The sequence below is a fragment of the Dendrobium catenatum genome, unplaced genomic scaffold (assembly GCF_001605985.2).
Source record: "Dendrobium catenatum unplaced genomic scaffold, ASM160598v2 fragScaff_scaffold_847, whole genome shotgun sequence".
Taxonomy (NCBI): Eukaryota; Viridiplantae; Streptophyta; class Magnoliopsida; order Asparagales; family Orchidaceae; genus Dendrobium; species Dendrobium catenatum.
Genome location: NW_021319309.1, coordinates 5,662,113 through 5,678,438, shown reverse-complemented (window position 1 = coordinate 5,678,438; position 16,326 = coordinate 5,662,113). Strand labels below are relative to the sequence as shown.

At 34.5% G+C, this 16,326-nt stretch overlaps 2 protein-coding genes across 5 annotated transcripts in view; one reads left to right on the top strand and one right to left on the bottom strand.

The window, feature by feature from the left end:
• Positions 1–8,516, top strand: part of LOC110097800 (RRP12-like protein) — a 29,559-nt gene extending 21,043 nt beyond the window's left edge. For all 3 annotated transcript variants that reach the window (XM_028696855.1, XM_028696854.1, XM_020824369.2), the window contains 4 exons: positions 6,088–6,189; positions 6,267–6,343; positions 7,404–7,529; positions 7,680–8,516. In XM_028696855.1, the coding sequence (XP_028552688.1) occupies positions 6,088–6,189; positions 6,267–6,343; positions 7,404–7,529; positions 7,680–8,253 (879 nt within the window). In that variant the 3' untranslated portion in view covers positions 8,254–8,516. The remainder of the gene's footprint in view (positions 1–6,087; positions 6,190–6,266; positions 6,344–7,403; positions 7,530–7,679) is intronic.
• A 711-nt stretch (positions 8,517–9,227) lies between these two features.
• The window catches only part of LOC110097801, a 44,106-nt gene continuing 37,007 nt past the window's right edge, over positions 9,228–16,326 (bottom strand). For both annotated transcript variants that reach the window (XM_020824371.2, XM_028696856.1), the window contains exons 4-9: positions 11,048–11,200; positions 10,754–10,917; positions 10,514–10,661; positions 10,299–10,421; positions 10,051–10,138; positions 9,228–9,706 (exon numbers count right to left, since the gene is read on the bottom strand). In XM_020824371.2, the coding sequence (XP_020680030.1) occupies positions 9,540–9,706; positions 10,051–10,138; positions 10,299–10,421; positions 10,514–10,661; positions 10,754–10,917; positions 11,048–11,200 (843 nt within the window). In that variant the 3' untranslated portion in view covers positions 9,228–9,539. The remainder of the gene's footprint in view (positions 9,707–10,050; positions 10,139–10,298; positions 10,422–10,513; positions 10,662–10,753; positions 10,918–11,047; positions 11,201–16,326) is intronic.

The following is a 16,326-nucleotide window of genomic DNA, read 5'->3' as shown; positions in this document are numbered from 1 at the left end:
TTGAGCGGAACCGGTCCAATCCTGGACCGGTTTGGCTCGGGTCAGCCCTGAGCTGGGCGGTTCAGTTTGGGCAGCCCACTAGTGGGTTTGGTTGGGTCTTTTGCTTGCTATAAGTAGGGATTAAGGGGGGGATTTCTAGGGTTATGCAAGATTTGAGTTTTCTCTTAGCCTCCTTAGTTTCTTTCTCTTGTTTTTCTAGGGTTTGTAGTGGGAGACCTTGTCCTTCTCGAAGTGGACAAATTGTATCTTGTTTTCCCTTGGATTTTGAATGCAAAGGTTTTGGTTCTTCATCTCATCCATCTTGTGTTGATTTTTTCCTTGATTTGGAGGAGAAATCTTTTCTTTGAAGGAGCATTAGGGCAAACCCAAACTTGGGAACCCTAGGGCGTATCAAATTGCTACCTCCCTGCTTCTTGATTTGGGTCAATTGATTATGGGATATGCCTATAAAAGCTAAGGTCATAGGCATCAGCCTTCTTCCAACTCCAACTTTGTTCTAGTGCTTTTTTCCCTTTATATCTTCTACTCCAAACAGTAGTTTTTTTTTTCCTTTTACCATCTTCCAATCCAAGCTTTATCTCACCACGACCAGGGCTGCAGTCAGCTAGTCGTCTTATTAGTTCCCACAAAAATGGTTGAGTGTTTCATTCCCCAATTAGGACCAGCTCCATTTTTGAATAAAGACCTTCATTGATGATCATGCCCATGACAGATGAGAGCTATTCATCTTCAATTCTTTGGCTTCTTCTGTAATTCCACAACTTCCTCTTCGATCTATCTTCTCAAGATTTCCTCAGCTTCATCATCTTTTGCTCTGCTACCGCCCTTCCTATGCTTCCTATTGAAATTTATTTGCATGCATTTTTTATTTGATGCATATCCAAAGAAGAATGCTGAAGCGATATTATTAAGTTTCAAAATTAATAACTAAACTGCAGCTTGGCCTGCGATGATGATCCATAAGCATTCTTGAAGATGAGGATCAATGGATGGTAGCAGCTCTATCTCAAGAGCTGTTTTAGACGCTTTAACTATATATTGAAAGAACATCTAATGAGTTATGAAAGAACCTGACATAAGTTTTTTGTTGACTTGAAAAAATCATATGGTAGAAATTATCTAGTATAATCTAGAATTCTATTTATAAATAGGAGTGTAAGGCCGTCAATGAAATATATAGATTTCAAATGTTTTCTCATTTTTTCATGCTATTAGAGCTCAAAGGAAAAATAAGCTCTTACTCATTTTCTCTTGATATCAAGAAGTTGCCTTTTGCTGCCATCCTTCTAGGCTCTAGTTGTAGCAGCCTCAAAGTGAACCCCAACCAAATTCCACCTGCTGTCTTCACTACAACCATAACTCAATAAGATCCAACGTGTAAGCAGTTGCCTCCACCGTTTATTTCCATTGCAGCTAACTTTTTCCTAGGAATATTGTCATGTAATCACTACGTAATTAGTGATTTTCATGGATAGAAATTACCTAGTATAGTCTAGAATTATGCTATATAAACAGGAGTGTAAGGTCCTCAATGAAAATACCCACAAATTTAAATATTTCTTACAGTACTCTAGTATAAAAAGGTTCCTGAGCAATATCGCTTGTTGTCCAACAAATCTCCGCATTGCTTCCGTCCTTCCAATAGCTTGTAGTGTCCACTTGTTGTCTTCTTCTCAGCCAATTCCCAATAAGTAGTCCCATCACCCGAGCAGTAGCCTCCACCACAAGTAACATTTAACTACTGTTCCCACCTTATAAGGCCACAACACCCGTGGCTTTCACCAAACATCAAACACCAATATATGAATTTTTTCTTTAAAAATATGCTTTTTATATCTGAAGTTGTTGACATATCAAATGGATCTAATCAAACTTCAGTGGAGTACCAAAACCATCAGCCTTCATTCAAATTGAATGGGGAAAATTTTCTTTTTTGGGGTCCTAAATTGTGAAAGCTTTCCTCAAAGGAAAAGAAAAGTTGGGCAAACTTATTGGTCCCCATATAAAGCAAAGATTATCTCAGTTTTGTCATGATTTTACCATATGGTATGTAGAAGATTTCTCAGTTATGTCATGGCTATGGAATTCTATGTTACTAGAAGTCAGCGAAACCTACATTTTTCTAAGTATAGCCAAAGATATCTTTGGCGCGATGAAGCAAACATATTCCAAGGTGTGATGCCATCTTTATCTATGAAATCAAGAAAAATTTACACCATTAAGAAAATTTCAATTATTGAATATTATAACATAATGAAAAATCTATGGCTCAATTTCAATTTTCTACCAGCATTTCAAAATTAGATTTGAAGATGCAGTAATGCTTTGAACTTGTGTAGTAGAAAGAATTTAGGAATTCCTATATGTGGAATATGGCCAAGTATGTATCCAAATAGTTAAAAAAAGTCCCTTCCCAACTTAAATAAACTTTTATATACTATTAAGGAAGACAATATTATGTTAGAAACAGGATCCATACATAGGTGACAATATTGCCCTAATTGCTACTCCTGCATCAAACACACAAGTAGAATTGAGTCATACAAGATCAAATTGGACCCACCAAGGTATAGTAATTGAGAATGGAGAAAAGGATTAAATTGTTCCCTTGACTTTTTATGAAAGATCAAAATAGTCCCAAACTATATTAAAGAACCATTTTAGTCCCTTAACTCCTTGAAGAGGAATTAAAATAGTCCCACCATAAGACTATTTTGATTCATTTTTAAAAATTTTAGGGGCCAAAATGATTTTAATATAATTGGAGATTATTTTGGTCCTTTATAAAAAGTCAATGAACTATTTTGATCATTTTCTTATTGAGAATGTATATTGTATAATTGTTGCAAAAAGGTAACAACAACAACAATATCAAGCCTTTGTCCCACAATGTGGGGTCGGCTACATGAATCCTTTTTCTCCATTGTGTCTTCTAATATTTTCTAATCAAATATTTTTAGGTCTACCTCTACCTTTCTTAATATAAGTCAAATCTAATACTTCTACTTTCCTAATCGGGTCATCAAAAGGCCGTTGTTTTATGTGACCAAATCATCTAAGGCGACTCTCTAAATCCTATCTTCCACTAAAGCTGCTCCAACCTTTTCACGTATATGCTCATTTTGTATCTTGTCTCTAAGGGTAAACTCACTCATCCACATGAGCATCCTCATCTATGCAACACTTTACTTATTATTATGCTTATATTTTAATTGCTAACATTCTGCACCATAAAGCATTATAGGTCTGACCACCATCTTATAGAATTTTCCCTTAAGTTTGAGGGGAACTCTCTGTCACACAACAAGCCTAATGCATTCCTCTAATTCAACCATCCAACTTGAATTCTACTGATAATATCCCCATCGATTTCTCCACTTAACACTGCCGTTGTCAGGTCCCAAAGTCCTGTATGAGAAAAGTGGAGGGTTGCATTAGGTACTTGACAGCCAACGTAAAAATTGTCGAATAGTCATGACTTGAATCCTTTAATGCAAAAAGGCAAAACATGCAACAAAAAAATGTTAGAAACTCAAGGGATACCTCCATACAATAAAAATAAGCCAACACTACTTTTATGGAAGAAAAAACTAAAGTAGAGGTGAAAGGAGTAAAGAAAGAAAAAATAAAGAAACTCTACACCTTCTTGACAACATTAAATAAACAAATGTGTATTTGTTTTTGGCTCGATCAGATGAGTTCATGGATTTATTATCAATTAAAAAATTGACGTCCCACCTATCTTACTTATTGTCTATTTTAGGATTGAACTACAAAAAGATGGTTTGACATGTTGAGGAATGAAAAGGACTCAACTATGTAGGCACAAGTAATATTGATCACATGCTGCAATCTTTTTTTTGTTTTTTTTTTTGTTTTTTTCTGTTTTTTTTTTTTAACTTTGAATATGAGGGCTTAAATTTGGCTGTAGCATATTCAAATGGGTCATCCATTTTTTATTGTATTATGATTCATATTTTCTATATTGTGGGCTCCGAAAAATTCCAATTTTGGCGATAGAGGCGATTGTGTCGTTTGGGGCTTAAGTCGGTCGGGAGCGGTTTGTCCGATCTGGAGCCATTCGTGTGCAACGGTTACAGTCAACATATATTATTCAATAAAATAAAACTTGAAGAGTATGAGGGTGAGGTGCGTCAAATGGCCAAACAACATAGAGTACGCTATCCCATAAATCACTCAAAAACTTCAATGTCTTTTCCTTGATCCATATTGATGTATGAGGGCTATTTCGTGTCACTAATATTAATGGGTCTAAATAATTTGTTATTTTCATTGACAATTGCCTGCACACTACTAAGCTTTTTCTCGTGAAAAATAACTTACATGTGAGTGTAATACTGAATCCCTCATGTTTCATAAAATGTTCTTGATCCAGTTTAGCATTAATAATAAATGTATTATATATAATGATGAGAATGAGTATTTTAATCAAACCTTGTCATCTTTTTTTAATGAAAGGGCATTATAGATGAATCATCTTGTGCAGGCACTTCACAACAAAATGCGGTCGCAAAAAGAAGAAATTCTCATCTATTGAGGCCATTGGGGCTCTTCTCTTTAAGGGGAATGCTTTGAAATTTTATTAAAAGTTACCCTAATTTCCACATTCCTAATAAACTTCCTTCCCAAAAGATTAAACTTGATCTAAGAGCCCTACAATGCATTCTTAGGCCATGTTCTTTATTATCACATCTCTATAAATGAGGACCCATGATTTGAATTTTGATTATATTTTAGGCTGGTGTGTTCTCAAGATCCAAGTTGTGTACGATTTTTCGTTTCCTTTCCTCTCTCTCTCTCTCTTTATATATATATATATAATCTAGAACCATGAAATTTGATTGCAATACCTTCAACTTGAATAAATCATAATCAGGGAGCTCTTATGGGCTCTATTTCGGGTGATATGCATCTTGTTTTCTAGTGTAGAGGTATTAAATTTGAGACTAAAGTACTTTGGTTTGCCATAAACTTCTCCCTGTGTCGAGTTAATGAGTTTGGATTTGTGTCCTACTTATAAAATAAAATGCAAAAGTTATTTTATGCTCTAATTAAAATCAACAAATTTTTTTTTGGAATATATTTCTATTCTTAAAACAATCATAAATTCATAACATTACATTTTCTTGTAAACAAAACAACCAAACACCATAAATGATGATTAGCAACTGATCTTTCAGAATAAAATGGGCGGGTCATGAACGTTTGCTGCATCCCTATTTACCCATTTAGAGGGAGTTTTTTTTAAAATTTTATGTTTATGTTACTAATGTATGGTCCAAATGACATTTTAATAAGCATCAGTGGTCCATGTAGATTAGATACACATCGGATATTGATATGCCAGGGTAAAGAAAGTATTTTTCTTAGAATTTGACCATGTTGCCAGTTTCTTTTGTCATACCTGGTACGAGTCTGTCATGCTGTGCATTTTTAATATCCGTGCGTAGAAATTGGTTGTTATGATACTTTAAATGAAATCCATTGGATTCTTCCAAAATGTGCAACTCTAAACTTTTTCACCCTTAATAAAAAAATGTATAGTTTACGTATTGATTTTCATTCCTGTGCTGCTTCTTGAATTGTCAAGAATGTCTCTTTGAGTTTATGGCGGTTACATATTATATGAAAGTGCACATCTAAATTACTGTGATCCTTTTATCTAAATTTAAACCTTGTTTGACACAACAGGCATGTATATTTTTTCGTGAGAAACAAGTCCTCATTTTGCACCAAGCTAATCAATAAAGTCCATTTTATTTAACTCAACTAATATCCATGATATATGATATAATTTTTTATTTTATACTGTCAAAAGAGTGATGTATAATGAAGTAAAGACTTATATTAAATGCTGCTGGTTCTTATTTTTTGTTCATCATCATGAGCATTGTCACACTTGTAATTGGGATTGGCTTTATGAAGTCTCCTTAATTCATATCGATGATTGTTACATGAGATATTGATCTTAACAAGCAATTTCGCACAGTATTTTGGTTATGCTAAATTATGACCTTTTTCCTTCTAAATACATCCACACGTATTTATTCTGTTTTTTATTGCCAGATTAAATCTCTTATTGAGATGCTTGTGAGTAAATGTGGTGTAGATGCTGTTAAGGCAGTAATGCCTGAAGAACACCTGAAACTTCTAAAAAACATTCGCAAGGTAAGTAGCTTGATCATGTCGTTACATCACCTTTGTTTGATTTTTTTTTTAATTTGTCCAATCTGGCATGATGTCAGATTAAGGAGCGAAAAGAAAGGAAAACTAAATCTCAGGAAGATGTTAATTCGTTGTACTCAAGAACAAGTGTTTCCAGGTATTCCAAGCTGAATATAAATGCGTTCTGTACATGCAGTTAATGTTAAGTTGAGAAAACTACCGCTGTTAAAATTGTTGATATTGCCTAATGGACTTGTTGAGCTATTGTTTCTATCAAAAGCGGAATTTACATGTTTAGTTGCAGGTATTTTCAGCATTTTTTGTGTTGTGAACAGTAAAAAATAAAAATCATGACAAATAATCACTTAAAATTACTATAATTAATGAGATCAAGTTCTAAAATTGTATAAATATAATATCAATTCATGCTTTTCTCAAGCATGCTTTTAGCTGTAGACACAACTCTAAACCCTAAAAATTAATAGAAAGGAGATTATTTAAAAAACAAAAAAATTGAAGTGCAAGTATTCTATTGCAGTTCCATAGATCTTGGGGATTAGTGAGAGAACTTTTTGCCAGTGAGATACTAAAGTGGTGAATGACGGGATCACAACTACAGGAGGTAGATCATGAACCGTTTTTCTGTAGTATGAGTGAATGTGGCTTCGATGTGTTGCGGTGGAAGATTTCGGTTGAGTGGTAACTTGGCTGCCGATGATTTGGCGTGTTGGGCGATGGGTGCGTGGAGAATAGGGCAGTTTGAGCGGTGCATGAGGCTGGGCGACGGTGGAGCATCTGATTGCAAGTGATAGGCAGCATGACATATATAAGATACTGTGATTGTATTTGTGATTAATAAGGGGGCCCATGTAATCGGGTCATCAAAAATGGCGGATGAAAGATAACTGCTGTAGATTTTGTTTTTTTGGCGACGCAGTTTTAGCGAAGGAAATATTGAGCTGTCATCCAAATGAGCATAAGTGGGAGTGTGGAACATTATCTGCTAAGAGCACAACGTAGCTATAAATCAGAATTGAAACGAACCCTAAGTTTGTTCATACATGCTTCAATGATTTACAAAATTTAATGCTTGTTTCTGTAGCTAATATAAATTAAGTTCTTTGTAGATTATTTTACATGCTAATACAAAGTTTTTCACCGCTGTTAACTTGCTCATGCTCTAGTTTTGTACTTATTTGATCAAAACCACTTGTTAGGCACAGTAGATGGAATCATACCCGCATATTTTCTGATATTGGAGATGAGGATGGAGGTGAAGGAAGTGATATTGAAAATGGAGTAGCACGCAGGACCTCTTTTCATGCTTCCAGAGCTTCATTAAGGTGTGCATTTGCTCTGCCTTTTTTCTTTCATAGAAGTTTTTTAGCTGAGGGATGACAAATCTTGAGCCACTAATCACTTAATTGTGCTTTCTAGACAAATTTTCGGTTATGTTCTTCTTTCTTTCTCACCATAATTGCTTTTTTTTTTAGGTCCAGCCGAATGCGTAAGTTATTTAAGAAGAGCTTGCCAGAAGACTTACTAGATCAGTCAGATGATGATCCACTCGACTTATTGGATCGCAGGACGACCAGATCGGTCCTTCTGTCGACATCAAAGCCCAATAGGAAAGTGGAAGATTGCGACGACAAGCCAGAAATGGATAATGATGGCCGTCTCATTGTGCGCGATGATTGTGTCAAACCCAAGCCACAGAAAAATTCTTCAGATCCTGTTTCTGATACAAGAAGCTTAACTAGTAGCCGCAAATCAGGAAAATCTTTATTGAGCTCACAGAGGAAGCGCCAGAAGACGGAGTCTGGTTGGTCTTATACAGGAGTTGAATACACCAGCAAAAAAGCTGGTGGTGATTTGAAGAAGAAAGGCAAGCTGGAGCCCTATGCTTATTGGCCTCTCGATCGCAAACTTCTCAACCGAAGAGTGGATCGAAAAGCTGTGGCTCGCAAGGGCATGGCCAGTGTCATGGTGAGAAAAGATCTTAAAAAGCTTGAAGGAAAGAGTGCTTCCAGGGCTCTGGCAGGAACTCCTAAGAGGAAAAGGGGCTAAAAGTAAGTTATGATGATTTGGTATATTTTGACAATCAAAGCAGTTAGAGTGATGCTGTTTTATATCAGTTATAGGATGTTGATTTTGAGCTTTAAAAGGGAGGAACAGCTTATTAAGTTAATGAGCACAAAAAGGAAAACTTCCAAAGCTAGAAAAAAATATCAATTGTTTACTCCATATGTCGGATAAGCTTATTTTTTTGGCAAACTGTAGCTATGTTGATTCTTGTGAAAGGAGTATTCATCAGTTTTGCTGTTTGTTTTCGTTCCTCAGCCTAAGAAAAGTATTAAATAGCAAATTCCTCCGACTTGCATATTTTAAGCACTGTTTTTATAATTTGGATGTTATTAATTATTTTTACATGTAAAAGGACTTACCTGAGCTAAACTCGAGTTATATTGATGATCACAAATAATAGAAATTTGGGATAATTTTTTTATTGCTTCATAAAGCAACTTTCTAGTTAAAAAATTAATTTTTGTATGAGAAAGTTGTTTTAAGCAGTAAAACAGCCATCCCAAATAAAGCCTAAATGTAAACTTATGCTTCATTTGAGATAATTTTCTTATTGTTTTTTAAATCAAAATTTTATACTAAAAAATTGCTTTAAGAAGCAGTAAAAAAACGGTTCTAAATAAAATCTTAATTTGCCTAATCTATTCCTTGAAAATAGACGTAGTAGAAGAGCATCTTTCATACATGAAGCCATTTTAAGATCTTTTGGGGAAAAAAAGATTTTTGATAGTATGGAAATGATGAGGGAAAACAAGAACAATTGAAAGCTGCTGTAAAGTTTATACTCTGCATAAACGAGGAAATAATGCAGAAAATATTGGCTATAACCAAAATCATATTTAACAAGTTGGACATACAAACAAGATATGAACAAATCAAACAATATATTGGCATGATCTAATTGAGCTATTTTGAGTTCCATACATGATCTAATCAATCAAATCACATCATAATCGGTATTTAACAAAATCAAATAAATATAATGTCGAGAAAATTTATAAAAAAAAAAATAAACAAAAAACTCTGCTCACATTGTATGTTTTCACATATACACACATCCATTGTGTTATGGTAGCAAAACATCCAAATTTATATAAATACATAACAAATCAATCCATAAAAAAATATTTGAAAACCCACAAAACATAACCTCCCAGATTCAAAATATAACGCAAAATCTACAGGTCTGGAATGCCAATCGCAAATATACATATAACATATGCTGCACACAAGCTCTATAAACAACAATATTAAGCTATAGATGGGCACCATCATTTTGCTGGTTTGGATTGAGACATGGCGCGCAAACGATTAGCAATTTGTGTGAAGGATGGGCGCTGCTGTGGATCTGGAGCCCAACATAGTTCCATTAATCTTCTCCATTCAGGATCACAGGAAACTGGAATGAGTGGCCTCAGCGTATTATTCACAATACCTCCTGTATTTAACAACGGATCAAAGGTCGTTATTGCTGAATTACAATGAAAAAAGTAGAATTTTTTTTTAAAAATAAAGTTGTTCTTATAAAATTTTCCCCTAAAAACAATCTGACTAGCTTTCTCAGACTACTATATTCTAATATATTTGATAGTGAAAAATCTCCTCAATAGAAATTTTTGAAAAGCTACAATAAAGTTATAATCAAACATGAATATAGCACAAGTTTGTAAGGTAGAAATTTGGAAAAACTTATCCAAAAGCACCCTTAAATCTATCTCAAAAACTGCAGCTATGCAAAAGGGAAAAAAAAACTAGAACTAGAACAGGCAACAATTGGCATACCTATAATGGCACCATAATGCATATTAGCATAAGGCTCATCACCAGTGAGAATCTCCCACAGGACAATGCCAAAAGAAAAAACATCAACCTGCAGCAATTTGTTCAATCAATAACTACCATTAGTACTACAAAACATACACAAATCACCACAAAAAATAAGAGTAGAACAGACATGGATTCAGCTATGTTATATTACTCGATTATTATTTTTTGATGTTATAAACAAAATAACAAAATGGAAGTATAACCTTTTCAGAAACTTTGTTGCTACTGCCATTTAATAGTTCTGGAGCCATCCATGGCAATGTTCCTCTCACACCACCAGAAACAAGTGTATTCCGTTTTATTTTGGACAAGCCAAAGTCTCCAACCTTATAAGTTATTTTCAGTTAATGGATGGACAAATATTGAAAAGCATGAAAAGTCAATATGCAACCTTTGGTATGAGAAAATTCTAAGTTACCTTGCAAATGGGGCGTGATTGATCTTTCAGGTTCACAAGCAAGTTATCACATTTTAAATCAAAATGCACAATATTCTTTGAATGTAAATATTCCATTCCAAAAGCAGCATCCATTGCAATTATAAGCCTCTTCCGGCGGTCCAGATACCTATCATTTTCATGAAGTTTACTTGGACGCAAGCACTCAAGAAAATAAAAAAGAATAAGAAGTTGAAATGAAAGAATGAATTTTGTATTTACCTGTCTTTACGAAGCAAAACATGTCTAAGAGATCCATTAACCATGAACTCTGTTACTGTCGCCAATGTACCTCCTGGACCATCTTGCACAACCCCATAAAAAGCCACCACATTTGGATGGTGAAGCTTTGAGAGGATCTCCGCTTCCCTCCAGAATTCTTGTGTCTGTCAGTCAGATAAAAATAGGACTAAATATTATCTTCCAGACTGGTAAATCTAGAATGACTGGGGAAATTTCTTGAGGTCAAAATATCAATGATGGTAAGCATCTAGAAAGTTTTGAAAAATGTAATACCAGTCTCTCTTGCTCAGATGAGCGCCCAGTGAAGCAGCTCTTCTTTATCCGCTTAATAGCAACATCAGTTCCCCTCCACTTTCCATGGTACACAGTTCCAAATGTCCCAGAACCCAGTTCTCGCAGCTCTTCAAGGTCCTCGTTCTTTATAATCTGTTAAGATGGATAGAGTGCCATGTACATATGATATACCAACAAAACTGAGAAAAATACAAAAAAAAAAAAGTTTTATCAGCCCAATAAGTAAATGAAACGAGCATCATTTAGCTGCTTTCTCCATGTTCTTTGGCCATATAAAAGATATAAATATATCTGTATCATGAATTCAATTCAAATCTTCACATATCGCAAATGAATCTTGAATTTCATGCCTGTATTATCATACCTTAAAATTCTACATGCATCACTTCAATTCAATGACAAGTAACCAACTCTACTAATTTTTTTGCGGAAGTAAAGGCATAATCAAAATATCTCAAAGAGCCCTACATGAACACTAGCAAACAAGCAATTTTGACCGGAAGACTTGCAAACAAAACATTTTAAAGGAAGTTTCAAGATAACCAGTTGAGCAAAGTACCTTAATTATTACGTTTTATTGACAATAACAAATGGATAAGAAGAAATGAGTTATAATTGCTAATGGTACCTCAAACTTCAGAATCAAAGCCAAGTTTAATTTATTTTGGCAAGTATTTAAATAGCAGTATCTCCAAATTGTTTTATTGAGTAAATATGACGTATCAAAATAATACTTAGACAGCTGAACGTTTTCAAAAAAAAAAAAAAGAAAAGAAAAAAGGAAAAGGTAATCAGTTATCTAAACGAACAGCAATGATACAATAGGAACCATTATTTTCCTTTTCAAAGGTTAACTATACACCTGAGATAAGTTTATAGCTAGGGCTGCGAATTTTACTCGAACAGCACTCTACAAATGGATCAATTACTGGTTCAAATTATATATATAGCTTTTAGGTGATTAAGTGGTTAAACATTTTTAAATCTAAAATTACCTCGCCTTGAATATGATTCATTTCCCTCTTCACTTTTTAACCGATGGTTCACTAAATGGGTTAGGCAAGTTTGGGTTTTAGTTGAGAGGGAGGAGCTTATGGGGATTGATTACTGTGGGGCTAAGATGGGGCAAAGGCTTGGCTACCATGAATTTAGAACGTTGAGAAGTTGTAAAAATAAGGATTTAGGGTTGTTAAGGGGTTTTGAAGTGCATGTATGTTGTCGAAAGGAAATAAGATAGACTTTCTGTTTTAAGTGAGTTTACAAAGAAATAAATATTTTTTACATGGGTCAAGGTATTGAGAGGGGGAACTCTAAAACACAAGAAGGGATTTCAATATAAAGAAAAAAAAAGTAAAGATAAGTGGAAAAATAATAATATATAAGTTGATGCAACACAAGTAAAGAAGCCTCTCACTAAATCAATTACATAGGTCCAATTTCATGATAATTAATTATTTTTAAACTTTTTTGTAGGGAAATTTGAAGGGAAGGACATGAATTTGGGGTAATTTTTTCACTGTTCACCGATATTTTTGGAAGCTCATCAATCAATAAAAATTGATGTTTCCCAATGACAAGAAAAATATTTTAAAGAATTATTCAAATTTAGAGAGGCTTATTTAATTTGTTAAATAGGAGCGAATGAGAGAGAACCATATGTCTTGGAGGGATATGGAGTATTTTCTAGTGTGTTTTACTTCTTTTCTACAATACAAATTTATTATTTATGCCCCCAATTATTTCAATGAAAATTAGGTTTGATCTATTGTCAAAACTATGAGAAGTTGGTGCTACTTGCTTTCAAATTGATTTGTGAATCAATCAAGTGAAGGCTTGAACACTAAGATGTTTGCCAACCTATCTAAAATTGTTCCCTAACATCCCAATCATCTTCCAAAAGCACTATACCACTTCAAACCTTACAACAATGTAGTCAATCCCCTTCCACAAACCCTAACTCCTAACATCCACGTGTTGTGACCAATCCATATAAAAAAAAGTATAGCTTCATATCTAAATATCCAATTGATCTAAAATCACCTGAATTTACTTAAACTTCCTCAATCCAGTTAAAAGGACACATAGGCAAGATCAACCTCTCCACATATTGTGACTGATGTTCTAAAAATCCTCATCATTTTTCATAAAAAAACATGGTCATCAATTGCAAGAAAATCTCAAATAAAATCTGTCAATAATCCTAAATTAGTCATAGCCTTCCACCATGCTAACAGCCCAAGAAAGCAATTAATAATTAGGAAATATGACATATTTGGGAGGGTATTAGGAGAAGACCGTTTGGGTATTTATCGTTTATTATATGCTTTAACTAGGGGCATTTTCCTATGATTAGGGTTATATCTTGTTTGCTAAATTTAGTTTATTCTTAGGTTATTTGGCTCTAGCCGGTGGCTAGGGATTTGGGAGAGCTGGATCTTCATCTCCAATTGAAGATCCAATTGTATCTTGCATTTTCTTTTATAATTCTTATAAATAAAAATTATATTTTGGTTGTTCTTCCCAATTTTTTGTATTTCATCCGTTGATTTGATAAAAAGAGCATTCACTTCCTATAAAAAAATTCATATCAAAACAATGAATTTGAATGAATTGATTAAGTAAGAAACCATAGGTTGGTCGTTAGATGCATGATAGGAATCATATAGCTTAAGCTGATAAGTAATGGTTTGTATATGTTATTAGAATATATATATATATATATATATATATAATTGCTCCAATGTGAAAGTATTGGGGTTTTGTTTACAAGTAATCTTAGGATCAGGAAATAACAACTGGGCATAACTCAAGCAAGAACTTAACTATGCAAAATATACTTTGAGCTATTCTATGAAGCACTATACCTGCCTAGTAGCTCAATTAATGAGTGATGTACATAACATGAATGTCTATTAGAAGAATAGATGAGAGAAGCAAACATTTGTAGACATTTTATTGAATAAAGCCATATCTTTTCAGAGATGCAGTGGAGAAGTGCCATTAATTATGTTTCTATTTGAAGGAGAAACGGGGTGCTAGTGGCTTAGCCAATAGCAAGAGAATTTTTTTAAAAATTAAATTCTATGATCATATTGACAAAGTTCACTGATGTGTTAAGAGAGTAATTTGTTTTCCCCATTGGCTGGGCAACTAATGCAAGAGTTCTTTTTGAGGTTAGTGCAAGGAGAAAAAAATGATGCAAATTGAGGCTGGATTCTCAACTTTAGTAAGGTAGCTTTATAGATACTTAGCACTTTAGAGAAGAAGAGTCATAGATTTTTTAGAGAACTCAAGGAAAATTGATGGAATCAATTTGTTCCGTTAAAAATCAAGAATTTATAGAGTTGATGGAGATAATGATCTAGAAGCTATGCTGCATCGACACTCCTCCATAATAAGGTATGTAGTGTCGGACACGGACACGCCTGACATGACTAGAATATGTGTCAAAAAGTGCACAAGTGTGTCCAAATAAAATAATATTTTAAAAAAATCAAGCACACTTATCCTAATATTTCTTAATAATTTTTTTAAATATACTTTTCTAAATATTGAGTTAAAATTTTATTACCTAATAAAACATAAAATAATCGAATCAACCAGCCCTATTCCTATCTCGACCCTTGTTCGATCCCTGTTCAATTGCAATTGCACAGGCACAGCTTGAGTTCTTAATGATTTGAGTGAATGATCTGCAATCGGCGATGAGGAAGATTCCAAACAGCAACAAGTTCCTGCTCCATTCATGATCCTAATGTCAAATTGCTCCAACAACAGTAGATCGACGACTAGAAAGAGGTGCTTCAGCAACAATCTGTGCCGCAGGCCCACAAGTCCTTCACTTCATTAGAAATCTTAGTAGCAGTTAGGTAAGGTAATAGGCATTTTATGTTTTTTAAAGTTAATATGCCAAATGGTTGCTTTCACAGTTTAATTTCTTCTCAAAGAATGAAAACTGAAAAGTTTCTATGCCAAAATTTTCTTACATCTTTAAGTCTTTAACTACATCTTCACATGTTGAAACCAATGTTGAAGGCAATAGAAATTTTCTTCAAAGGACGTTTTCATTAACAGCTTTAAGATTAATTCAGCAAACAATTTTTTGGATGGCTGGTAAACAAGCACAAAAAATATTGACAATTTTTTTCCTAAAAGCCTTGCACATTTTGAACACTGGATCTATATTAGCATAGAAAGTAATGCAATCACCGGAAGAAAAATCTCCCATTTACTGCAATTGTGAATTCAATGATTTCCTTGCCAAGTAACACTGATACTAAGAATGAAAGATGCATATTAAAACTTTTATGTAATGCTGTGTCCGCATCGTATCCATATCCTGATATCCTACATTTTCAATAATTAATGTGTCTCATACTTGTGTGGTGTCCCTGTTGGTACAACCTGGTCTAGAAGTGATTTCAGTGGAAATAAGAGTATATTTAGACTTGGAGAGTTTGAAAGGGGCCCAACTGCATCTACTAGAAGTAAACCAATATATAATACATGTGAGAAATGTGGGCTCCGAAAAATTCCATTTTGGGTGTGTGTTCCCGGGGGAATTTTCAGAAGGCAGATTGGGTTTTAGATAAGACACTACCCAGAGATTTCGCCCTCATTTTGTGAGGACTTTTTGATCTGAGTTCTGGTTTCCTATAGGCGCAAGCCCCTATAGTTAATTACCCCTCCTGATAACAAGAGAGAACTTTCGATTAAGGCTAGTCGTTAAAAGGGTCGAATAGGTTATAAACCTATCGTATAATAGCAATAATTTAGGGTTTAAATTTTGAATTTTGAATGATTTGAAATCTAGAGTTTATCACCACAAACTTAAAACTGATGGTGGGGAGAATGAAGACGAGCCCGATCAAGATCCCATGGTTCCGTCGTCCCGGGCTGTCATGATCCCTGGTCTACTTAACCAGAGGAGGTAGTCGACCCAACCTGACAAAAGGCACCTTATCGGCAGCCATGGGTTGCTTCGTCCAAGAATACCTTGTAGACCTGGGTTGATGTTTGTCTAAGGGGATATATCTGAATCCACCTTAGCTGACAGAGGGCTTTATGCCTATCGAATATACCCTATGATTTATCACTCAAGGGTTTGACGCCTTTAGGGAACATACGGGCTTTGGCCATGATCGTAATATAATGGTGCCATTTTGCGGCAAAACCACCCGACCAGAGGGCACGTGCCACGTCCCTGTTGGCAAGAGACTATTTGAGGATGAATCGTAGTGATACATCCGACATACATT